This window comes from Galeopterus variegatus, unplaced genomic scaffold, assembly GCF_000696425.1.
Source record: "Galeopterus variegatus unplaced genomic scaffold, G_variegatus-3.0.2 Scaffold545, whole genome shotgun sequence".
Lineage (NCBI taxonomy): Eukaryota > Metazoa > Chordata > Mammalia > Dermoptera > Cynocephalidae > Galeopterus > Galeopterus variegatus.
Window position 1 is genome coordinate 398,813 of NW_007726656.1, and position 26,607 is coordinate 425,419.

The window sequence follows — 26,607 nt, forward strand, 5'->3', positions numbered from 1 at the left end:
TTACAGTGAATCCTGAATGAAACAAAACAAAAGGGGGTAGATCTCAGATAGACAAACAAGTAGAAGTGCCCAGAGTTCAGGGTATACTATAGTGTTTTATAAGAGAAAGAAATAAGAAGGAACTTGGCACCTAATAATAGGGAACAAGTAGATCCAGGCAGTGGCTTAAAAAAATGAGGAAATATTGGACACTAAAATAAATACATAAAGGAATAAAAATAATTACTAAGGTAGACTAGGCCAAAGAAGACAGACAATAAATGGAAGAGTAAAACAAAAGGTGGGTTATAGAATATATTTCTTACTATGTTGTATAACTCTCAACATTATTCAAAAGCACCAAAATGGATTAAAGTTACTTAAGGAAAACATAATCTTACCTTATTTTTTTTTTCCACTTTTCCCCTCATTTTTAGTGCATTAGGTACTACTACATTGTACTCCATGGATAGTGATGAAATTACAGTAATCTTTTAGCTAAATTCTCATCCAATATTTTTTACTACTTTTTGAAGAAATTTAAAAGACAGAGAACGTATAAAGGAATATAACATTCATTTTCATACCATCCAGAATTAACAGCTATTAACATTCCATTGTATTTGCTTCCAGTCTCTTTTTTTAAATGAAAATAAAACATTTTAGTATGTTAGAACCATACCCGAATTCCCAGCAGAAGTTCTGTGCCCCTATCTGCCTTCCTAGAAGCAATCAGTATTATTATTTATTTTTCCAGTTCTTTTCCAATATAAGAATATATTTATTTTTGGTGGTTGCTGGTACGGGGGTCCAAACTCTTGACCTTGGCATTATAACACCATGCTCTAACCAACTGAGCAAACTGGCCAGCCCCTAATATATGAATATACACATAAATATATATATGCATCTATATATCCACAGATAATATATAGTACTGTTGCTTATAGTTTTTTAAGTTTACGTAAGTAGTCATACATACCTTCTTACTTGCCTTACTCAGCATTGGTTATGAGATTTAATAATGTAACTGTGTATAGTCTATTTTGTTCCCGTTAACTCTTGTTTGGTTTTCCATAATGTAAAAATACTACATTTTATTTATGTGTTCCATTAAGGAGGATATTTAAAAGAAACTACTAATAGGAAACTAATAACTCCAGTGAGTGCTACTGAAATATTTTCAAGATCATCCATATATTATAATGTTCTTTACAAAACATAAAAATTTCAAACAAAGATGGTAAGATAAGGGCCAATGTGCTGCTGCTCATAGCTCAAATGGAGAAAATCACCATGTCTAAACTAGGACTCAGAGTCTCAGAGTTGCTCCAGCACCTAGAAAATAAAAATACATATTTTCTATTTAAAAATGTGATATTTATATAAATATGAAATGTAGATGTTTTCAATAAATTAAAAAATAATTAATGTAAACCTGCACTATAAAAGCATTGCTTTTGGAAAAATCTGCCATGTTTTATCCTGAACTAAAATGTAAAACAAACAACACCAGAAGCTAGAATAAATGAAGCAGAAGCAATAATCAAAGGCAATAACTTCTGAGTATAAGAAAATATCAAGTCTGGAGGTAAAATGCTTTACCAAGCATCACAATAATGAAAATAACTAATAGATAAACATTGGTTAAAAACATTTTACTATCAATACTAAAGTATAAATATCTTACAAGTAGCAAGACAAAAAACAAAAACAAAATAACAAAAATCAGGTTATACCAAATTTAACCTCTGCAAAGGCTCAGAAAATATACAGTCTTCATACCCTTCCAGGAAACTTTTTCAGACATCCTCTTACCAAAAGATGTAGAATTTAAGAATGGGTAAGACATGGTATTTTAAACATAGCAGTGGCGTGGAAACCATGTAAATATAGATTTATTTCTAATAAAGATGAATCCTTAAATAAGATCTATGGAGCCTCTGAATTGTATGCAAAATGTTATATTAATAAGCATATTTCTAGAGGGGGAGAGTTCATAGCTTTCATCAGATTGTCAAAGGGCTTCATGGCCCTAAAAAGTTTAGATATCATTATTATAGATATAGAGATTCTAAATAAAGTATTAACAACTCTAATCAAGAGATATGACCAAGTAGGATTTATACTAGTCAAGCAAGAATGATTTAGTATTGGGCAATCTATTTTACAAAGGTGCACACAGGAAAAAAATCTCATCCTAATAGATGCTAAAATACATTTTAAAAAGTCAATACCAGCTATTAGAAATAGAAGATATTTCTCAAACCAACATCCAACATCCCTCATATTGATGAAACCCTTAGAAGCATATCCTTCAAATGAAGATGACAGGAATGCCTGCTATCATAATTGTTATTCAATATTTTTCTAGAAATTCCAGCCACTACAATAGAATATAAAAGAAAATATGATTATTGAAATGTGCAAAGTAAAATTATTTATAGGTAATCTCATCTATCTAGAAAACCTGATTTAAGTGTAAAACTGTTAAGCTAAGAAGAGGGTTTAGTAAAATGATCACATAAAATAGAAATACAAAAGTCCATACTGTTAGAAAATATGAAATAAAATCCCTGTTTACAATATCCAAAAATAAAATAGCTGGGAGTAATCACAAGAGACATATACGTGAAGAAAATTAAAACTAAAGATTTTAACGAACAGATAAACTTACCTTGTTCCTGGGTGGGAAGACTGAATATTATAAAAATGTAAGTTCCTCCCAAGTAAATCTATAGATCCAATTTAATTCCATATGAAATCCCAGCACTTGGATTTTTTAACTTGACAAGCTATTATAAATTTAATCTCAAAAGATAAAAGATCAGGAAACACCTACAACATGTTTGGAAGGAAAAATAGGGAGGACTTTCATCCCTGAGAAGTACCAAAATTTTCCTTCAGCCTATGAAAAACAGTGTTATACTGGTATAAGAATTAACAATTTGATCAAGAGATGAAATAAGCATAGAAAATGGGAGAATGTTTTTATGTATTTATAAGAACTTATGATTAAGTAGTCAGAGGCCACAAGGTAAAAGAAGGACTTCTTCAAAAATGACTCTGGAACAATTGGATATCATTTGGAAAATTTAAGTTAGAACTTCATGGTACATCAAAATAAGTTCCAGGTGAAATAGTACCCCTAAACCATAGGAAAATTAATTATAAAATTAGAACCATAAAAAGTCAGAAAAATAATAAAGATTAGATGACTTTCCATATTTGTTTCCATGACCTGTATCACAGCTGTATCCATAACATTATTTATACTTTATTTTAAATACTTAGTTCTCTGCCTAGAATATAAGCTTCTTGAGATTATGGATCTCCTGTCATCATTATTTCCATTGTACCTAGCACAAACCAGGCATTCAAGAAATCTTTGATGAATGAATGAACAAATGCCCCTTAGAAAAATTGGCAACATATATGAATAGACATTTTACCAGAGGGGAAAAAAAGACCAATAAACATGAAGTTATGTTCAAACTTCTTATTACTTATAGAAAAACCAATTAAGGAAGTAATAAAATACTATTTTTTAATGTATCAAGTTGAGTAAAAAGTTAAGAATAATATTTTGATAGACAAAGCATTCATATGTGCTTATGAGAGTGTAAATTGGTTCAGCCTTTTTGGAAAGCAGTTTGGGAGTCTATGTTGATTAAAATGTTTCTGCCTCCTAGCACCATGATTATGATCTCTACATGTCATTTCTTATTAAATGGAACCATTGTTCCTTAGATAATTATCTGATTCCAGACCTGGGCATCCTGTAACAGAAAGCAAAACTGCTATCAAAAACTGGTGGTTGTGGGCCGAGCCTGTGGCGCACTCGGGCGAGTGCGGCACTGGGAAGCGCAGCAGCGCTCCCACCGAGGGTTCGGATCCTATATAGGGATGACCGGTGCGCTCAGCGCGGTGTGGCCAGTCTCAAAAAGGGCAAAAAAAAAAATCTTTGGGCCGGCCCAGTGGCGCACTGGAGAGTGCGCTGCTTGGGAAGCGGCGCTTCTGTCGAGGGTTCGGATCCCATGTGGAGACCAGTTCCTGCTCACTGACACGACACCGAGGGTTGCGATCCCGTTACCGGTCAGTAAAAAAGACAAAAAGGGAAAAAACAAACAAACGAAAAAAAAACTGGTGGTTGTGTTAGAAGGATACAGGAACAATCTTGAAGGAGCTCCCACTGGCCAAAAATGGCACAATTTGAACATGAAAAAGAATAGTCACTACAATTGATTTAAGGACATTAAATATGTAAAAATCCATGAGTTCATGATAACATTTATTAATAACATTTTAAAAATCAGTCACTTTGTCAGTTGCTAGGAGTCAACTCATTATTCTGAGTAGTAGTAAATAAATCAAGCATTTATCCTGCCTTTCCTGTCCTAATTGTATGTCAGGATAACCCAAGAATTGGTGAGGAAAATTTCTTCTTTACAAAAGAATGCCAGCTAGAAAATTCAGTGAGAATGATAGAATTAGAAGGTTGTTAGTTTTGCAGCCTCCATTTCACCCCCCACCTCTGCTCCCTTGAAACAGTAGCCTTAGGCCACAATGCTGTGAAATTAAAGAGATATAAAAGACATCTGAATCAAATACAACATGTGGGATTTGTTTGGATTCAGGGAAATGTGAAGATGGCCATTAAGGTGATGTATATTTCTTTCTTTCTTTTTTTTTTTTTTTAAAGATGACTGGTAAGGGGATCTCAACCCTTGGTGGTGTCAGCACCATGCTCTCCCATGAGAGCTAAACAGCCAACTCTATATAGGGATCTGAACCCGTGGCCTTGGTGTCGTCAGCACCACACTCTCCCAAGTGAGCCACAGGCCAGCTCCTGAGATGATGTATATTTCTAAAGCTTTGTCAGAAATACATACTGAATTATTTCAGGTAAAAAGATGTGATGTCTGGGATTTGTTTTTTTAAAATACTTCAGGAAAAAAGAGTGGGTGTTCATTTCAGGGAGGGGCAAGAGGGAAAGAGAATAGATGACGTAAAATAGGCAAAATTTTTGGTAATTATTGAAGCTTGGTAAGATATGTCAAAGATAAAGGTGGGCATTAGTTAATGCGGTGAAAACATATCACTTAGTATGTACTGACAGTAGGGGGCAGAGCTGCGCTCCAGATTCCTTTGTGGAGAAGCAACTGGGCATTTTAAAAGGACAGTAAGGGAGTATGGAGAGGGAACAATTGGGGGCTCAAGTTAAAAATTACAAAGTGTCAGTGTAAATGTGATTAGGACAGCTGTGTCTGCTGGCTGGCAATTAGGATTCCATCCTCCCACAGAGAATGGGAGACAGAAGCCTCATCCTTCTTTATTTTATAATTACATTTCAAAGGAATGGCTATCAGGTGTTTGAGAAAGAGACTCCTAAGTTGGAGATACTGTAGATATCAATCTCAAAAGGACAGGAGAAAGGTTCACAATTGTAAGTCCTTTTTTAAAAGTAAATGCTCTAAAAAGGGGAGGTCAGCTTATTGTCAGGTGTTGGCTAGAGCAAATAGTAAATTCTCCTGGCAGTTTTGAGCTTTCTCAGGTAGGAATTGTAAGAGGGGGATGGGGTCATCCTGGGGACATGGCTTTATGCTGCTGCTAGAAATCATGCCAGAGTTTGGTGGTCATTTAGTGCAGAGGTTTGAACAGAGTCATTATGTGCCAAGAATTTTGCATTTCTCACAGCTACATAGGGGCCCGGTATAGTTTCTTTTTACAAGAAAAATATACTCTTATGTGTATGTTTGAAAGTTTTACTAAGTATAGTTTTGTTTAATGCGTATTACTGTTGACCTAATAATTCCTGTTAAAGGAATGTATCTTAAGGTAATAATCAGGAATTTGGTCAAGGATTTATGTATGAGGATGTTCATCAAAGTGGTAACAAAGAGACAAATTGGAAACAGACATTTTCAGCATTAAAAGATTAAAAACTATAATACATCTGTTAACCTATTAGATTGTCCAAAATCCAAAAGCATCAAGATCCAGTTGATTAATGAAGCTCTGTGAAAGCAGGCACTCTTCGTGTATTGCTGAAGGGGCTGACTCCATGGAGAGCAATTTAGTCATATTAACAAAATTACTAATCCATTTACACTGTGACCAAGCATTCCACCTTCTGGAAATGTATTCTGCAGTGATATCTTTAAATGTATGAAATTGTTATGTACAAGATTATTCATTACATCATTACATCATGACTTGTATTAGCGGAAGATTAGAGAAAATAGTGAACTAGTTAAATAAATTGTAGAACTAAGGCAGAGGATTACTGTATAGCTGGAGAAAGGATGAAGAAAGTCCATATCTACACATACAATATGGTGGCCACAAGCTACATGTGGCTATTAAATTTGAATTAATTAAAATTAGATAAAACTTAAAGTTCAGTTCTTTGGTCATACTAGCCAATTTAAAAGTGCATAGTAGCCACATGTGTCTAGTGACAACCATATTGAACAGCACAGATTATTTCCATCAGTGAGAAAGTTTTATTGGACACTGCTGCTTTGTACAGGTAATATAAAAAATCACTAAAATACCTATATTACAATACATAACAGGCATCTAAAAATAGAAAATATTACATAAAACAGGTTCTTTGTGAAAGTTTAAAGCTGAGTTTCAAACAAGTAGAATCTTCATAGATTTTTATTTTGTTAAAATATCAGTTTGCCATCATTTTCTGATGTGTCAATATGATCACCAGGTGGATTACATATTATGGAAAAAAATTAAAAGAGAATGAAATTCTCCCATTTGCAACTACATGGATGAGCTTGGAGAAACTTATGTTGAGTGAAATAAGCAAAGCACAGAGGGATAAATACCACATGTTCTCACTCATAAGTGGGAACTAAGAGAGAAAGAAGGGAGGAAAGAAAGACCACAGTGGTGTGTTGGACTTGCAGAGGGAGAGAGCATCCCTAGGGATACAAAGTGGAGTGGGAGAAAGGGGATGGGGAGGGAGATCGGGGATAATTGGGTGGGGGACATGGGGTATAATTGCAATTTGCAGTAATGGGTATGCTGCCAGTATGGATCTCGCCATCCCATCTAGGGCACAAGTGGTGGCAATCAGCTTTGTATCTCATGAATATTCATAACCAATAAAAAATGTACTAAGAAAAAAACAAAAAAAAAATAGTTAAAGGCAAACAAACAATGTAAAGGATTCTTGACGAACTAATAATTTTTCAGCTAGCCTTTACTGTTTTTTGTAGGCAAAAAGCTTGTAGCCTTTCTTTCAGCTCTTTATCAGAGTGCATGCTCTAATGAACTCTAAATTTGCTAGGTGCTGTGAAGTACCTAGCAGGAAGTTACAGCTATAATCATAACTTCCTGGAGTATTGTGAGATTAGGTATAATCTTTATATGGCTGTTGAACATACTAAAATGTTTATTTCAGAGTCTGACTTATTTTAGTGTTATCTAAGAAGATAATAGGAACTAATTACCACCAGTGTTTTGTAAAAATGCGGAATTGAACTATCAATTTGAGATACTAATAAATGATTTATTTTAACAGATCTACAGAAAATAAGGAAATTCTCACTGTGGAAAATAAAGTCGTAGAGTTTGGAGAAAAAGAATCATCTTACCAATGTCATGACTGTTCCTGTGCCTGTCTAATGAAAATGTCACCAACCTTCAAGGGAGAAAACCCTCTGCAGCTACCAGTGAAATGTCACTTCCAAAGACGACACGCGAAGACAAACTCTCATTCTTCAGCACTCCACGTGAGTTATAAAACCCCTTGTGGAAGGAGTCTACGAAACGTGGAGGAAGTTTTTCGTTACCTGCTTGAGACAGAATGTAACTTTTTATTTACAGATAACTTTTCTTTCAATACCTATGTTCAGTTGACTCGGAATTACCCAAGGCAAGAAGAAATTGTTTCTGATGCAGATATTAGCAATGGAGTGGAATCGGTGCCTGTTTCTTTCTGTAATGAAATTGACAGTAGAAAGCTTCCACAGTTTAAGTACAGAAAGACTATGTGGCCACGAGCATATTATCTAAACAGCTTTTCCAACATGTTTACTGATTCATGTGACTGTTCTGAGGGCTGCATAGACATGTGAGTAGAAAACTGAGGCATTTAAAAAAATCTTCTAAATGTAGGGACACTTGTCAAGAAGTCCTGATATGTGTCAATTTGTCTATCTGTCTCTCTATCTAAAACCTGTTCACCAGGAGTCTAAAATGGAAAGATGCACTCTCACTACCAAAGGAAAGTAAACTCTTCACCAAATATAATAATTTGAAAATGATTTCTTCCAAGGATGAGTATTTCTTATAATCTAGGACCATATCATAATAATAGCAGTTATAACAAATGCCATTTTACAGTGCCAGGCACTTTGACAAGTAGTTTATATACATTTTCTTATTTAATCTTTACAAAAACCCATGAGTTGGGTAATATCTCTGTGTTACAAATTAGGAAGTTGAATCGCAGAGAAGTCAAATCAGAGAGATCATAGGGCAAACAAATTGTAGAGCCAGGATTTGAACCCATGTTTTTAACCACTGTGTTATACGTTATATTTTACTTTTACAAATCATGTAAAAAATCATTTTCTGACTAAGTTTTTAGAAAGTTAATTTTTATTGCTAGTATCCTCTTGATCATAATATTGATATTCCATAAAAAAATGAAAACATGTTCTAATATATTAAGACTTTGAAAAATATTTTGTTTTAATCATGTGTAATATACATGCGTTTGTAGGTATGCGGATATAAAGTGGAGCTGTATTATATAAGCGTGCTTCAAAAAGTTTATGGAAAGATTTTATTATCTTTCAATTTTGTTTTTCCACGAACTTTTTGATGTACCCTCATATTTAACTTAATGCAAATTTAGTTACCTGTACTAGGCAAAAGAAAGAATAAGAGAAAGAGAAATAATTTAAGTAGTATAGATGATAGTTTTCACCATCCTCTCAGTTAGCTGGAGTGTGAAATGAGAGAGATAAATCTGCTATCTTCTTTTGGCTCAGTTCTTTTAGGCCTCTCATAGAAAAAACCTCACCATGCTGGGTTTTATTTTGTTTATAATAAGTAATTTATTTTGTAAACATTGCCTCTAAATATAACCCAACTACTTCATCTGGGCACTGGGCTCTCCAGGAGTATAGAAACAGGTACCTGCACGAGGCTGAGATCTATGCTCATATTTCAAAAGGCGTGGAATTGTATTGATGAAAACCTGGTTTATAGCTGCAAAACCCTTAGGTTCCAAGCCAGAGCAATGGAGAAGGCACCCAACATAGAGTGGCACAGAGGAGTAAAACCAACAGAAGGTATGATTTCAAAAAAACATTTACAGCACACAAAGATGTTTAGGACCCTGAAGGCAGCATGAGTCCTAACAAGTAGGGAGGAGTCACACCTGAGAAATCAGAGACAAATGTAGAATCTGATTTAGGGACTTTAAAATAGGTTTGTTTAAAATGTCCAAAGAGATAAAATATTTGCTTCCATGAAATAAGAAAAAGAGGTCATAAAAGGAAAGTGAAATATATGAAAAAGAACCATTTGGAAATATGGAAAATAAAACATAGTCATTGACATAAAAGCTAAGTAGATGGACTAAATGGTAGGGTTGGTATAGCTAAGTAAAGAACTAGTGGATTGCAAGGTAAAACTAAAGAGATCTCCCAGAATGCAAAGAAATAAAGATACAGGGGAAATAACTTATAAGTTAAAAAATGCAGAGCATAAAATGAGAAATTTCATCATACATCTGAGAAGAAGAGAAAATGGGAAAGACATACATTCAAAGAGATAATCACCGAGAATTTTTCAGAATAGAAAAAAGACACGAGTCCTCAGGATGAAAAAGCCTGCTCTGTATGAAGAAGGGAAAACAAGATAAATGTTCACCTAAATATATCATAATGCAGCTTTAAAGATATCTGAGGTAAAGCATAAATCTCAAAAGCTATCAGAAGGAAAAGACAGATTTCCTGCAAAGGAAAAATAGAATGACAACACACATTTCATCAGAAATAATAGGGGAAAAATGACATATTAGCTTTAAGTGCTAAAGGCAAATAAATGTAAAACTAGAATTCTCTACCAACCAATCATTTAAGGGGGTGAGGGTTGGTTGATTTGGTTTTTTTTCAATTACATAGCAGTTGAAGACGTATTATACCTACTCTCCAGCAACAATACATTTAGGTATATCTAGAACATCATTTTCCAAACTACAAGTTTAATGGGATATAAAATCATTTAAAATGTTATAACTAGTATTTTGCATAACTCGTGATAAGGGTAAAGTTTCATGCCACTTTTGTTTCAGTTTATATATATACATACATAAATAAATGTGTATGCCTGTACAAGATGATGAGGAAAATGTATTTTTTATTGTGGATCATAGTCAAAAATATTTGAAAGCCACTATCTTAGAGATGCTTACACGTGTTTAAGAATAAGAATACTCATTGCAACATTGTTATATTGAAAACCTGTAAGTAACTTTATTGTGTGTTAAGTAGGCAATGACTAAGTGCTGTAGAAAAGTTAGAAGTTATTAGATAGATTTGTATATAGCATGGATGGATCTCAAAAATATTATATAGAATGAAAAAAGCAAGTTGTAGAATAATAACTGTAGTAATTTATTTTTAATGAAAATACAATATATTGTGTGTAGATGTATGTGTACATATATAAAAGTATAAAGGACACCACACCAAATCTCTTGAGAGATTTGTTTTACCTGTAATGTTTTATTTAATTTTTTTTAAGACTGTATATACAGTGTATACATTTAAAATTACATGTATAGGAAAAAGAAGGATTAGACAAAATGCTCACGATTAATTCTGGGTTATAGAAATGCAGGCATATATTATATTATTTGTATTTTTTTGTTCTTTTTGAACTTTGTAAACAAAATCACATGTAAAAAGTAACTAGATTTCTATATCTGCAAACAGAATCCAAATTAATGAATTTGTTGATTTTTTTTTTTTTTTTTTTCCTATTGCAAACAGCATCCGTCACTCTGGACTGTATTATGTATATAAGGAAGAGAAGCATGGAAGAAAAGATTTTAAAGTCACTTGTTCAGCAAAGGAAACTGAGATACAGAGATTCTAATCAGCTCACCAATAGTCACTTATCTAGTTCATACCTGGGATACCCAGGTTCCTTACTCTCTATCGAGTTATTTGTCCCTATGAAGTTAGATAATCATCCATATAATTAGAGGGAAAAATACACAGGTTAAATTTTATGATTGCAAGTTTCTTGCCTAGCAACAATATGAAAAAAAGGACTACTAGCCCAAATACCCAGCATCAGTTTCACCAGTCTGTTTTTGTGTTGCTGAAGTGAGTAAGAACCTTAAGACATCTGCAAAACTATGCCCTTGCAAATTTGAAACACATAGGTTTATTGCAGGAGAGTAGAACTAGCAGAGTTTTCACAAGTGAGCTTCTGCTGAATAGGAAGTAAAAGGAATTTATCTTAAAAGTTAAACAAAACTCATGTAGTTAAGTATTTCTTGAGCAAATAGAGGTGCAGTGCAGTTAATAATTATTTATGAATGTTTGGTAGGTATTGTCTTTCAGAGAGGTCTATTCTATTTAGGGAAGAAACCCATACTGTCCATGAACCAAACAACTCTTCTAAACACAGTTACAACCTTTACTACATCATTTACACTTTTATCAAGACAGTCTCTAGACTTGACTTGGTGCTTTTTTATTCTGACTTCTCCATCCATCACTTTCCTTTTAGAACAAAATGTGCCTGTCTTCAACTGACAGCAAGGAATGCCAAAACTTGTCCATCAAGTAATAAAATAACCACTGGATATAAATATAAAAGACTACAGAGACAAATACCTACTGGGTAAGATACCTTGAGGATTTGTTGCAGGGTGTTTGTGTCTTTGAAGGTGGGTACTTTTTTTTTTTTTTTTTTTTTTCCTTTTTTCGTGTCCGGCAACGGACCGCAACCCTCAGTGTCGCGCCCACACTGGACTGGGACCGGCAACGGGACCGCAACCCTCGATGCTGCGCCCGCCCCTCGCTCAGCTAGTGAGCGGGAACTGGTCTGTATGTGGGATCCGAACCCTCAGCGGGAGTGCCGCCGCACTCCCAAGCAGTGCACTGTAGCAGTGCGCCACCCGGCCAGCCCCAAGGTGGGTACTTTTTTATTGTGGTGTCCAGTCTTACAGATTTTGTTTAATCTCAGATTCTAGATACCAACAATCTAAATTACTAAGGGATTTTTTAAAAACCTGAATATTCTTGAAAATGGAAGTCAGAGACCACATATGTATTACATTCAAAGTATACTCCAACACTCATCTGCTTTGAGTCTGGCTCTTACCTGTTACCCCTCTCGGGTCAGTCTACATTGGACAGCCGTTTCCCCATTAAGAAATATACTGTGGAGAGCTAATCTGAAAATTGGGAATTTTCAAGTTTTCAAGGTTGTTATTAACAAATAATAACTCCTTTAGAAACAGAAATAGGAAATTTTCTTCCTAGACAAATTAGAAGAGTTTATGTTTACTATGTACCAGGCATTGTCCCAAGTACCTTGTAAATATTGATTCACTTAATCTTCATGAAACAGCCCTATGAGATAGGTACTATCATATATTCCCCATTTTAAAAATGGAAAATTGAAGCACAGAGAGTTTAAGTAACTCATTTAAGGTCACGCAGCTAGTTTTCCCAGGCAGTCTAGCTCTAAGAGCTTTCAACTTAGTCTGTTTCCCTCAGTAATTATCAGTGCCAGGGAGGTAGCAATATAAACTGCTTTTTTAGGGTACCTGATTGATTTTCTCTTTTGCATATTTTATTGACAGCATTTATGAATGCAGCTTGTTGTGCAAGTGTAATCGACAGATGTGTCAAAACCGAGTTGTCCAACATGGTCCTCAAGTGAGGCTACAGGTGTTCAAAACTGAGAAGAAGGGATGGGGAGTACGCTGCCTAGACGACATTGACAGAGGGACATTTGTTTGCATTTATTCAGGTAAAAGAAAGGTTTGTTTTTAAAGTATTCTATAATAGGATCTACAATTCTGGATATCCATTTTCCTAATCAGGGCCACTGAGATCTTATAGCAAGATAAAGAGCAACAGTATCTAGGAGCAGCATCAGAGGAAGGCAAGCAACACGGAACTTGAGCACTGAAGGGGTAAGATGCCTTAGGAGATACAAGACATTCCAGAAAAAAAAAGTTCAGATATAACAGTTGGCTTATTGCATGAGGGCTTGTTATGTACAAGGCACATTTTTTGTCTCTTTGACTATAATGCTTAGGGTAAGGGGAAAAACTTTTTTAAAATAAGAACTAAATGACTGACTTACTAAGGTAAAGATTATCAGTCAAAGACTATCTTGTTCAGTGCTTTGAGCTATTATTAGAATTTAACAACTTACTTTTTTTTTTTTTTATAAAGATGACTGGTAAGGGGATCTTAACCCTTTACTAGGTGTTGTCAGCACCACACTCTCCCAAGTGAGCCAACCGGCCATCCCTATATAGGGATCTGAACCTGTGGCCTTGGTGTTATCAGCACCACACTCTCCCAAGTGAGCCAACCGGCCATCCCTATATAGGGATCTGAACCTGTGGCCTTGGTGTTATCAGCACCACACTCTCCCAAGTGAGCCAACCGGCCATCCCTATATAGGGATCTGAACCTGTGGCCTTGGTGTTATCAGCACCACACTCTCCCAAGTGAGCCACGGGCCGGCCCTAACAAGTTACTTTTGTAATATATATCTGCTTATGATCATTCAGGCAGTGACTTTAGACAACTCACTCCATTTCAGAGACTCAGAAAGTTGTATGTGCTCTAGAACAGAACTTCCCAAGCCATGTGTAACAGTTGTGCAATTACTCATTCTTTCGAGCCTCAGCCCCCAGGCCAAACACGTTGGTCTCCAGTAGTCTCGTCTGTTTACCCCAGTGTGTCAAGCAAAAATCCTCATTTTCTTTGTGCTCCATTGTGTGAGAATGGTTGGAAAACACGTCTTTAGAGCCAGTCTGAAAGAAATGTGCTGGACTGAGTCTCTGGAGCTACGGCAGCAGGGAGCAGAGCAACCTGCCTCATCTGAAATTCCAGATTCACTTCAAGGGAGGACAAGAAGAAGCTAGTGGAATTGTTGGAAATCAGAATAGTCCCACCCCACTTACAGACACATCACACTACACAGCTGATAAATCATTCATCTCTCATTTTTCTCAAAATAACTCTTGGATGCAAGCTGTCTATAAAATGCCAAATGGTATCCAGGAAGTACCATTGGCTTTATCTGCACCTAAGGTATCTCTGTGATCTAATGATGGATGAGAATACCCAGCTGCTAGCTTTAACGTGGTAACTATAACCTTGAGTCCCTTAAAAGAAAATGTATGAACTTTAGACTAAGATTTTAATGTTGTGCATAATTTTATATGAGAATAGCAGGTACATATCACCACAGATTTAAACAGGTCATTTCATAAAAAAGAGTGTGGATTTTAAATGATAAATCCTTTTTAAGTAGACACAAAAGCTACAATTTTAAAACTAGAGTTCACTTCTCTAATTTTCTAGAAAACTTTCTGATCCATCTATACTTTTTTTATATTATTGTAGCTAAATCTCTTCTTTCATGTTATACAGGTTGAGTATCTCTTACGCTAAATGCTTGAGGCCAGAAGTATTTCAGATTTTGTATTTTGGGGTTAGGGATGCTCTGTACCAAAATAAATAAGTGCTTCTTTAAGATACTTATATCATCACTGGTCCTTTGTTTATTATCTTGAACAGTTTTCTCAGATGAGTTCATGTTTTTATGTTCATTCTAGAAATAAGGTATACATCACAGGGTTCTTTAGTCATGGAGCAGGAAGAGATGTCTGTTTATTGTTAGCAATAATATTATCTTCTGTCTTGTTCAAAGTCTTTTACTTTTTTCATTTAGGAAGGTTACTAAGCAGAGCTAACACTGAGAGACCTAATGCTATCGATGAAAATGGGAAAGAAGAGAATATTATGAAAAATATATTTTCAAAAAAGAGGAAAATAGAAGTGGCATGTTCAGATTGTGAGGTTGAAGTCATCCCATTAGAATCGGAAACACATTCTAGAAGTGCTGAAACTGAGGAATGTCCACCTAAGTTCAGTAATAATCCAAAAGAGCCTATGATGTAAGTAAGAGCTTAGGACCCAAAGTCAATCTAAATTATTATTCATCAAGAGTGGTTCTTTTTTCTTCTCTCTTTTTCTTCCCACCCTCTATCCCCCCCACTCCTATTTATTATCTTATCTCACAATTGTAAATTTAACACTTTGAGAAATCTAGGACAATTAAAAAACTAGCCAACATACCTTCCTCAGTGTTGTTTTTGGAGTTTTAATTTGTGTGACTTTAATCAGGTTCTTTATGGATGTCATTTAGTTTTGCTGTTCTTTCTATTTTCTATCACCATTCTATTTGCAAAGCTTTCATAGGTTCTCTTCATTTTTTTAAAACATAATTCAAAAATTATTGGCTTTAAGATATGATTATATTTCCTTCCTCCAGTGAGGGATAAGCATAGATGTTCTTAGATTAATTTCTAATGATAATGGATATTTATGTAATAGTAATATTGTCTGTATTTCAAGGTCCAAAAAAAGAGAATTTTTAGTGATATACAAAGTAACTTTTTTTTTTCCTTTTCAGGGAAATGGAGTATAACAATATTTCAGGAATTCACTATCCTTCAGTTATTAGAAGTCCTAAATCCAAGACAGCCATTTTTCAATGCAATGGAAAAAAGATGGTAAAAACTGCAAAACATAGATGGGGCCTTCTAAGAACATTAACCGTTATCTCACCTTTCTATCCTCCACTTAGTTCAAAATGTTTTTGTTATTTAATAGTGTCTAGGATTTCTTTTATTGTTTTGGAATGCATGGACTGTTGAAGTGTTAGGACCATGTCTTATATACTTAGTATTGTCCATGTCAGTTGGCATGTTTCCAACTTAGATGTCTGAGGAGAATGTTGGTCATGATCTGACAGTATGCTCCACTGAGACCAAGAGCTACCTGGTTCTGAGAATTTGTGGGAGAAGCTAAAGTGTTCAAGAGTTAATAGTGATATGTAAAAAGGGATGGAGTAATTTAGGTTAAGGAGAAGAAGGTTTTGAGATATAGGAGAAAGGAAAGATGCAATTTATAAAAGAATCATCCAGAAAGCAACGTTCGATGTGGTAGCCTCTGAGAATACACTTTTCAGTCTGAACTCAGAAATTAGTCTGAGACTGAAATTCAGAAGCAGAGAAAGATATGGGAAAATGAACAGAGGTAGACATAATGGTAGCTTACAATAGGGCTTGGTGATGAAAAATGAAAACTCTGCTCTAGGTGTGCAAATATTTGCCATCTGCCTAGTAACAGTACAGTAGGTACCACCTCAGTATCACATAATTATGAAAAGATTGGGCCATGGGGTCACATAGACTCGGTTTTAACCTTCAGCTCTGCTGCTTACTAGCTGGGTGACATCTCCATGCATTCATTTCTTTTAACTGTAAAATGAGGATTAAGTCAGATAAATATCAGAAACATTGCTTACCACAATGCTTGGCACTCAACTAACTGCTCAGTAAATGCTGGCCATTCAAATATTATTAACTTTAATAATAATAATGGCTAACATTTACTGAGCAGTTAGTTGGGTGCCAAATATTGTACTAAGCATATACCCCTCTTTTAAAGTTAACATTACCATTTAAAGGGACAGCAGTGTCTACAATGCATAAAGACAAGCAACTTCTTTAACCTTTTCTTTGAAGTAGAAACTAGGTGTTTTTATCTTTACAAAACTTATAGTTGAAGGCAGATTTATAGTCTAGTATCAACACTTTCTACTGAGGATGATTAGAATTGAGGGATACAGACAGATGGATAGTCATGGGTTACTTAACAACAGGGATATGTTATGAGATACACATTGTTAGGCTATTTCATCCTTGTGTGAACATCACAGAATGTACTTACACAAACCTAGATGGTTTAGCCTACTACACATCTAGGCTATATGGTGCAGCCCATGGCTCCCAGGCTACAAACCTGTGCAGCATGTTACTTACTGAATACTGTAGGCAACTGTAAGTATTTGTGTATCTAAACATACCTAAACATACATAAGTTACAGTAAAAGTCCTGTGTACAAGATAAAAATGGTAAACTTATATAAGGCACTTACCATGAATGGAGATTGCAGGACTGAAGTTTGCTCTAGGTGAATCAATGCATGAGCGATGAGTGAAATGCAAAGGCCTAGGACATCACTGTACACTACTGTAGACTTTACAATCACTGTACACTTATGCTACACTAAATTTATTTTTAAAATTGTACTATGACAATATTATAATCTTATGAGACCTCTGTCATACATGCAGTTCATTATTGACCCAAACATCATTAAGCAGCACATGACTGCATTTGAATTTTAATGCCCAAAGAATGTCTTGACAGTCTTTATAGCTGTGGCTTAATAAAGTGCCTAGAAATTGAACACAGTTAAAATATTGGTTCCACTAGTCTAAAAACTTATGATATGCTTTGAGTCTTGTCACAATTAATCTAGTACATACAGCCTATGAAGAGTGACACTTGATAAAAGAGGCCTAATTGCTGAATACTTTTTCCTGACCTAGAAAGTAAAGGTATTTTTCTTGTTTCCTTTGAAGGGATTTGTGTCCTCAGAGTCTGTCACCTCAGAAGATAATGCCGGGCTTAAACCAACTCAAGAACATCTGAAGGCCAAGGGAATGCAAAGTAGGCTTTGTTTCACTCTATGACTGCTTGCCTCTTCTGCCTGTCTGTATCTGTTGAGATCAATACCTATAGCTCATTTTCTCAGATTCCATGACAAACATGCTGCATTTGGCACAAAAGTTCTAAGTTCTCTAGATCAGACATCAGTAAACTATGGTTTGCAGGCCAAATGCAGCCCACTACCTATTAAGTATGGCCTGTGAGCTAAAAATGATCTTTATATTTTTAAATAGTTGAAAAATATCAGAAGGTGAATAATATTTGTGACACTTGAAAATTACATGAAATTGCAATTTCAGTGTTCATAAATAAAGTTTTAGTGGAACACAGCCACAGTCATTCATTTACATATTGTCTGTACTTTCAGACTACAGCAGCAGAGTTGGATAGTAGTCACAACAGAAATCACTGCCCAGCAAAGCCTAAAATATTTGCTGCTCGGCCCTTTACAGAAGTTTGCTGATCTCTGGTCTAGTTGCCAACAGTGACCTGATGTGTGGCAGGAAGGGTGGGATGGACAACTCTGACTCTACATGGTCCACAGAGGTTGTCTGTGGCTTGCTTTGGAAACACTGTTCAAAGCAGCCACTTTCTAACTCTTTGTTTTGGACTCCTTAAAAATAAAAACATATCACTGTCCTGTGGTGGTCCAACAAACACTGCTGCAGAGGATGCTTAGCATGACTCTAGCAAAGGGCTAAAATATCGCTACCCTGAGTGTGTGTCTTTCAGAGTTACCAGTCCCTGCCATAGTTAATATTACAACTGGACAAACCTGATTTTTGGTACATTTGCATTTCAGTGTATCCATCAGCAGGGAGACATTGCTGACAGATATCCCTTTTTGAAGAATTGGACCAGCCATTGCTCCCTCTTCGCCCTTTAAGCCTCCTTGCATATGCAACCCCAACTACCCACCTAGTATTAAAGGATGGAGATTGAGGGTGGGGGGAGCATGGCAGCTTCTTGATAGAAGAGGTCTATCAAGAAAAGGCATTTTATGTATTATATTTATTTTATAGTTTAATGCATGTGAGTCACAATGAGTATTATTGCTTTTGATTCTTTTGCTCTTTTCATTGACTGCTTCAATATCTATAGCAGGCACTCCAAAAATCATAATTATATATTGTTATGGCTTACAAGTAACCCATAATTAATATATGAGTACATGTAGGAACAGCAGCCAGCAGCAGTAATGATTAAATCAAGAGCCTTAATTTTAGGGAGGTATACTTTCTTTGTGCCACTGAAGTTAGGTGACACAAGTACCTTTTTCTTAAATAAGTGATTTTCCTTATTTCATCTGACATGCATTTATACTTTTGAATACTCTCAAAAAATGATTTCCATTATTGGATAAGAAAAACGATTAATCAGTTTATCCACTTTTAAAGTATTATTGTTCGCTGGCCAAGTGTGGTGCTAATAACACCAAGGTCCAAGGTTCAATCCCTGTACCAGCTGGCTACCAAAACATATATATATATGTATGTATACAAAAGCCATGATGAGATACCACTACACACCCACCAATATGGCTCATATTAAACTATTATTGTTTATAAAAGTACAATTATTGAGTGGTCATCTAGCAAAACATCAAACACGAATATGTACAAACTCCTAGCAATATAATTGTTGCTGTTAGGACTTGTAGAAGGTGAATCTGACAGGGTCTTCTCAGCCTTTCGTTGACATTGTAAAGGCCTAGAGTGCTCCTAAACACCCACTCTGTTACATCTATTTATAGTATACTTAAATAGAAATTCCAGGGTGGAAGAGAAGAAAGTCAGGTAGGAATAGCGATTAAATATAGTAATGAGGAAATAACATGTAGATTCATAAAAAGGCATTGTTATGTAGTAGAAAGAAGGCAGACTTTGGGAGCCAAACATTTCTGGGTTTGTTACCCCACTTCTCAGTATTATGGGTCAGGCCTCTCAGAGACTCAAAGTTTTCATTTCTAAAATTAAAGTAATACCACCTACCTTATTAACACATTTAAGTATTAGCGATAATTAAAGCAACTACCATCTAATTAGTGGTGTTAGTCTGAGCACTATTGCTCAACCAAGCATATTTCCTGACAATTCCTTCCAAAATGTCTAGAGGACTCACGTTCAAACCAGGTTGAAGATTCTGAAGACAATCTGCTGATTGAATCAGATGTGATAGATATAACTAAATGCAGAGAAGAAACTCCACCAGGGGGCAGATGTAACCAAGCAACCACGTTGGATAATCAGAATATTAAAAAGGAGTTTGAGGTTCAAATACCAAAGCCCCAAGAGGAAAAATCTCCAACGTGTCAAAAACAGCAGGTCTTTTGTGATGAAGAGTTGTTGTGTGAAACCAAGAATACTCCATCTGATTCTCTACCAAAATTCAGTAAAGGGAATGTGTTTTTACTGGATGCCACAAAAGAAGGAAATGTGGGCCGCTTCCTTAATGTGAGTATAGGGGCTGAGATTCATAATTCTAAACAACTTTTTTCTATGCTTCTTAGCAAAATCATGAGGAAAATATGATTAAGAGACTCTAAAACCAGACTACCTGGGTTAGAGTTCCAGTCCTCCACTTGTATGACCATGGGCATGTTACTATACTTCTTGATGCCTCATATTACAGAGATGGAAAATGGGAATAATAATAATAACTGCCTCAGGGTGTTGTGAAGATCAAATGAATTATTATGAAGTGCTTAAACAGTGCCTAGCACATAGTAAACATTTGCTTTAAAAACCTATCAGGAATGGTGTGTAAGAAAAGTATTTAAATATATCAAAAGGTTTTCAAGCTCACTTGCTCAAGTTGAAAAAAATGTATGGACAGATAGTTGTCAATGAAATTACACGGTAGCAGGCATGTCCAAGGAATATTGCAGAGATTTGATCCCTTTATGAATCTTGCAATAGACGAATGTGCAGAGATGGCAGCTAGTAGGCAACAGAACAGTACTGCAGTGGTGGTAAAACTCGTGTGAGGAAATAGTATCATCATGGTAGAAGCCTTGGAATAAGTATAACTAATGGCTGTGTTCAGCAGAGAAATCAATTGCTTACACATATCTACAAAAGTCCTGTTTTGGACTATGATGTAAAAATTAGGTTTGTGTACATTCTTCATATTAAACTTTTTTGTGAAAACTTTGTTTCGTTAAAAAATATGGGCCGGCCCGGTGGCACACTGCTACAGTGCACCGCTTGGGAAGCGCGGCGGCGCTCCCGCCGAGGGTTCGGATCCCACATACAGACCGGCCGCTCACTGGCTGAGCGAGGAGCGGGGGCAGCGCCGAGGGTTGCGATCCCGTTGCCGGTCCCGGTCCAGTACGGGCGCGACACTGAGGGTTGCGATCCGTTGCCGGTCACGAAAAAAAGACAAAAAGACAAAAAAAATATATATATATATATATATAAGCCGTATCTTGAGAAGTACTATGCCCCCATTCTCCCTGTCCCCACTCCACCCTAAAGGTAATCATTTTTATTACTTTCTTGTGTATTCTTCTGGTGTTTCCTTCTGCAAATACAAGTAAATGTTAATATGTGTTCTTATTTCTCCCCCTTTTTTACATAAAAGCTAGCATATTATATTCACTGTCCTACACTTTGCTTTTTAAATTACCAATGTATTGTGGTGACCCTTCCATATTGATACGCAGAGAGAGCTCCTCATTATTTTTGTTTCTATGTTTTTGTTTATGGCTGCATAGAATCCCATTGTCTGGATGTACCAAAGTTCATTTAACTAATCCTCTTTAAGCAGCCTTTGGGTTAAACTTTTACTCTTAAAAACAATGCTCAACAAATAATCTTACACATGGATACATATGCAGATGAATCTGTAGAATGAATACATTCCTAGGTATGGGATTGCTGAATCAAAAGATAAATGCACTTATAACAATGATAGGTATTGACAAGTTATCTTTTTTTAGGGGGTTTTGTATCATTTTACATTTCCACCAATAAAATATTAGGAGTGTCAGAATAGGGCTTTTCTGAATGGGTTCCTGCTATTATCAGAACTCTCATGCTCATGATATTTTATATATTAGTAAAAAGAGAAAGAAAATTAGTGAGATGTGTTAGAAACAGAATGGTATTCTATAATGCTTTAAAGCACAAAGCATCAAACTATGCTATATTTAACCTTTGTTGTTGTTGTTTGTTTGTTTTTTTAACAGCATAGTTGTTGCCCGAATCTCTTGGTACAGAATGTTTTTGTAGAAACCCATGACAGGAATTTTCCATTGGTGGCGTTCTTCACCAACAGGTTTGAAATTGATTTTGCTTATATGATTTAATTCTGAAATTGTAACTTTAAAAGTAACAATAGAGAAATGTAAAAAGATGTATACTGTAGCCCCAAATATCTAGTACCCTAGAATATTCAATTATCCTAAACTGTTCCTAGTCAATAAAATTTTGCACACTGAAAATTTTAGTTCTTATGCCCACTTAGAATTAATGTCTGAAAGGGCTGAGGATGTCAGATCTCACCCAGTTCAATTCAGGGGATAAATGATACAGTGCTACATCTTATTTAAGTCAGGACTGTGCCCCAACTATTTCCACACCACAGGTGTCATCACATCACTGTTTGTAAAATGTACTTCCTTTCTCATGGATCTTTCTTACTTAGGATTTTAAGTAGGCTTGAAATAAAACTCAAATGGTTATTCTTAATAAAAGATCATTTCTAATTGGTTGGTGTCAGGGTGAGAGACTAGATCATATTTTTGAGGATGGTTAATGGTGTTAATATAAAATTGATATAATCAAGTTTGGTTCATTTGATAGTTACTTAGGGTAATTTATGATTCTTTTTTAATTTCTACTTTCTAGGTATGTGAAAGCAAGAACAGAACTAACATGGGATTATGGTTATGAAGCTGGCACTGTGCCTGAGAAGGAAATCCTCTGCCAATGTGGGGTTAATAAGTGTAGAAAAAAAATATTGTAAATATGTAACTAATGCCTGTCCATGATATTAGCTTATCAGGCTGAAATTACAGCCATGCAAAGGAACTCTCAGTTATAAGCGGAATTCATTTAAGTTGAGGTCCATCAAGGTAATTCTTCTCAGTTTCCCCTTATCAGGAGGTTCATACTTTTTTCTCTTTTTTTTTGACCGGTAAGGGGATCACAACCCTTGGCACGGTGTGGTCCACACCACGCTCAGCCAGTGAGCACACCGGCCGTCCCTACATAGGATCCGAACCCGCAGCCTCGGCGCTACCAGCGCCGCACTCTCCCGAGTGAGCCATGGGGCCGGCCCTTTATTTCTAATTTTATTTGTGTGAATTAGAAATGCCAGGAACAAGATAAGGACATTATCATATGCATTGGGTATCTCTTGTTCTTACATGAGTAGGATGGAAATGTACATTTTATCTGAAATATCACTGTGCAATTTATAACTTATTTGTAAATTACATATTAAGAGAAATGAATGTCATGATAGAATTCAGCTCTCTCTAACTGCTTTTGTGATTATTTTTTTTAGTTCATGCTTCAAAGGGCCAAATTTCACATATTTTACCTACATATTTGATGTTTAATTTCTGGCAAATCATTTACCATTATGAGGTACAAGGTAGGCATCAGAGCCTGAGGAATATGTAAGAACTAATTTTATGTGTATTACTCCCAAACATTTTAACACTTCTGGGAAGTTCCATGAAACAATGTCCCATCAACCACTTGAGTAGAGAGGTGGAGAAACTATTCTATAAGTAAGGTTCTGGCAAACTCTTGGAGATGAATCTTCTTTTCCACAGATTCCTCTCACTCTTATAATACAAACAGTAGAAGAATGAATAGAAACCTGGAGGAACTTTAATATTTTGTTTTAGATAGAGTAGACCTACAAGAAAAGGAAATCTAGAAATTCATCAGAGTTGGCTTATTTAAGCCAGAAGGAATTGTGCTAGGCAAGAATTTCACTTAAAAACAAAACAGTTCTGAGCCCCAAAGTCTGAAACAGCCTCTTGGTATCTCCTGGGCATAATTTACAAATTGTTTTTCTAGAGAAAAAGGGAAAGAGTTACCACTTTGGTGTAGGTTACCTAGTTCTGATCATCTAGTGGAAAAGGGAACTGGGAAGCTCCAAGAGTCAAAAGGAATTTTATCCCTAAAAAAAATGTACTTTTGGCTGCCAGGAACTTCCCTTTGGAACCAAGATGGGAAAACTAGTATGAAAAAGAGGGATTAAAAGTAATTCTGGTTTCTGAGAGGTTATACGATGGTACTTCAAAAAAAGTTCATGGAAAGATTCACATTATCTTTTAATTCCTTTTTTCTATGAACTTTTGAAGTAAAGTCTTGTACGTTTTTTTCTTTTATTTGGACTTGATTCTGCGTTTAGTTACCTTTCAAACAAAAATCTATTCTAAGATTGGATCCAGTTTCCTTCCTTAAAAATATTGAGCTAGATGAAACTTTAACTTGAAATTGTTTTAGAGAATTTGAAACCAAAGAACAAGGAAAAAGAGCAAAAGATTATAACCCAACTGCGTGCAGACAGGTGAGGAACATTGAGAAGTCCATTTATTCAGAATAAAAATGAAGGAATTTTAGGCAATGCTCTAAAATAAAGTGAAGAAACTTGATCAATATGGGAAATATTTTTGTGCAGAAGGGACTATGGATTAGCCAATATTTCCTTGAGATTTCACCCTCCTGGGGAAATTTCTCTTGAAGTCTTAGTGTGCTTCAGTCTGGACTGGTTTATCGCTATCATCTTCCATCGTTACCCTAGAGATTCCCTTTTTCTTTTATGTCAAATCTGTTTCCAGTTAGATCCCATTATTTTCCTTTTCCTTGGTTTACTCCCACATGTTGGTGAAGCACATCCTCCAATAACTTTAGAAAGGGAAAATGAGAAGTAAATGTTTTGAGACTCTGCACATTTGAAAATGTCTTTATTTTACCCTTACACTTTATTGCTGTTTTAGCAGGGTAAAGAGCTCTTGAGTAGTGCCCATACCTAGTTTTGAAGGCTTCTGCTAGCTTTCAGTGTTGCTGCTGTGAAGTCTGAAAACATTCTGTCTCTGGCTTCCATGGTGACTAGAAAGTTGGATGCCATTCTCTTTCTTATCTTTTGTACATATAACCTGTTTTTTTGTTTGTTTGTTTTAAAGATGACCGGTAAGGGGCTCTTAACCCTTGACTTGGTGTTGTCTGCACCACGCTCACCCAGTGAGCAAACCGGCCATCCCTATGTGGGATCCGAACCCGTGGCCTTGGTGTTATCAGCACCGCACTCTCCCAAGTGAGCCATGGGCCGGCCCTATAACCTGTTTTGAATCTCACTGGAAGGTTATAGGATTATCCTTGTCCCAATGTTCTGTCCTTAGTAAGGGTTCATTTTCATCCCTTATACTGGGTGCCTAGTGGGATCTTCCAATCTGAGAACTTTGTCCTTCAGTTCAGGCAAATTTCCTTGAACTGTTTCTTTAATGACTTATCTCTTTTCTCTTTCTTGAATTCCTGTTATCTAGATGTTAGACCTCCAGGATTGGTTGTCTAATTTTCTTATCTTGTATTTTCTTATGTCTTAATTTCTTCTTGCTCTACTTTCTGGGACCTTCCCTCAACTTAATCTTCCAAATCATCTGTTGTGTTTTATTTTCCTGGTCTCATAGTTTTTATTACTAAGAGTTCTCCTCTCTGAATAATCTTTTCTTTATAATACCACACTATTTTTGGCTCATGGTTGCAGTATTTCCTCTCTTTGAAGATATTATTTATATGTGTGTGTATATATACACACATATATGTACACACATGTGCATTCATGTTTATGTTTTTTTCCTGCATATTTTGTTCTCCAAGGTTAGTTTGTTTTCCCTGTATGTTTGCTTTGGTCTTTTTATAGGCTTTTCTTGGAGTTAGTGATCTTGGTAGTCTACTCATATTTAAGAGTGGAACATAAAAGCTTATTATAAGCTCAAAGTGTGAGAAAGGGCTTTTCCACTTTACCATGACCTACCTGAGCTATTTTGCTGAGAAACCTCCTAATGTTAAGGACGTTCTTTTCGCTCTGGCAAGAAATATTCTTCCATCTTTCTGCCTGGAGAGCAAAAAACTGGTTCTGTTTTCTCCTGTTTTTCAACTCCCACATTTCTGCTTCTGTAATCAGTTTCGTATTTGTCAAGGCTATCCAAGTTGTACTTTTTAGTATTGTTTCTCTTTTCTGTCCCCAATTTGCATTTTTCCTCTTTAGAACCCGCTCCAAGTCCAAGACCTCCAGAAGTTTTCCTTTAATTCCTCAGCAAACCAACTATTATATGCTGATATACCAGAACTTTTTTTTTAAAGCTATAATTTAACTATGCATTCATATTCCTCTACATATATATTTGTTAACATGAACTGAAAAAAACTTCTGTATGGTGCTCTGTGCCCCATGGGTGCTAAATAAAGGCTTGCTACTTGCAACGGGATTTAGTGTTTAATCCTAAATCGGTTTAATCCTGCATCGGTTTAAGATATATCTGTTTAAAATGTGCCTATTTAGGCCAAACTCGGTGTGATAAAATTTTTAGAAGAAACCCTCACAAGAGTGATCATCTCCAGCTGAGCCGAGGGGCCGGAGTGCCTGGCTTTGTTTCTGTTTTTAAAACTATTCATACCAAGAATCGGGTCTGGAGAACTGCGCGCGGGAAGCCCTGCGTGCGCAGCCCCCGGCCCCGGCGGCCGGTTCCCGGCACAGCGCGGATTCAAAAAACGAAAGCGGACCCCGCCGGCCACTTCCGGGAGCGCGGCGAGTGCGCAGCCGTCGGGCCGCCACCCCC

General features: G+C 36.0%; 1 protein-coding gene across 2 annotated transcripts in view; it reads left to right on the forward strand.

The window, feature by feature from the left end:
• SETDB2 (SET domain, bifurcated 2) overlaps positions 1–22,981 on the forward strand; it is a 49,887-nt gene extending 26,906 nt beyond the window's left edge. For both annotated transcript variants that reach the window (XM_008569930.1, XM_008569929.1), the window contains exons 5-13: positions 7,523–8,074; positions 11,758–11,871; positions 12,839–13,008; positions 14,953–15,178; positions 15,697–15,796; positions 17,717–17,804; positions 19,917–20,257; positions 21,994–22,082; positions 22,655–22,981. In XM_008569930.1, the coding sequence (XP_008568152.1) occupies positions 7,523–8,074; positions 11,758–11,871; positions 12,839–13,008; positions 14,953–15,178; positions 15,697–15,796; positions 17,717–17,804; positions 19,917–20,257; positions 21,994–22,082; positions 22,655–22,772 (1,798 nt within the window). In that variant the 3' untranslated portion in view covers positions 22,773–22,981. The remainder of the gene's footprint in view (positions 1–7,522; positions 8,075–11,757; positions 11,872–12,838; positions 13,009–14,952; positions 15,179–15,696; positions 15,797–17,716; positions 17,805–19,916; positions 20,258–21,993; positions 22,083–22,654) is intronic.
• Positions 22,982–26,607: the final 3,626 nt, after the last annotated feature.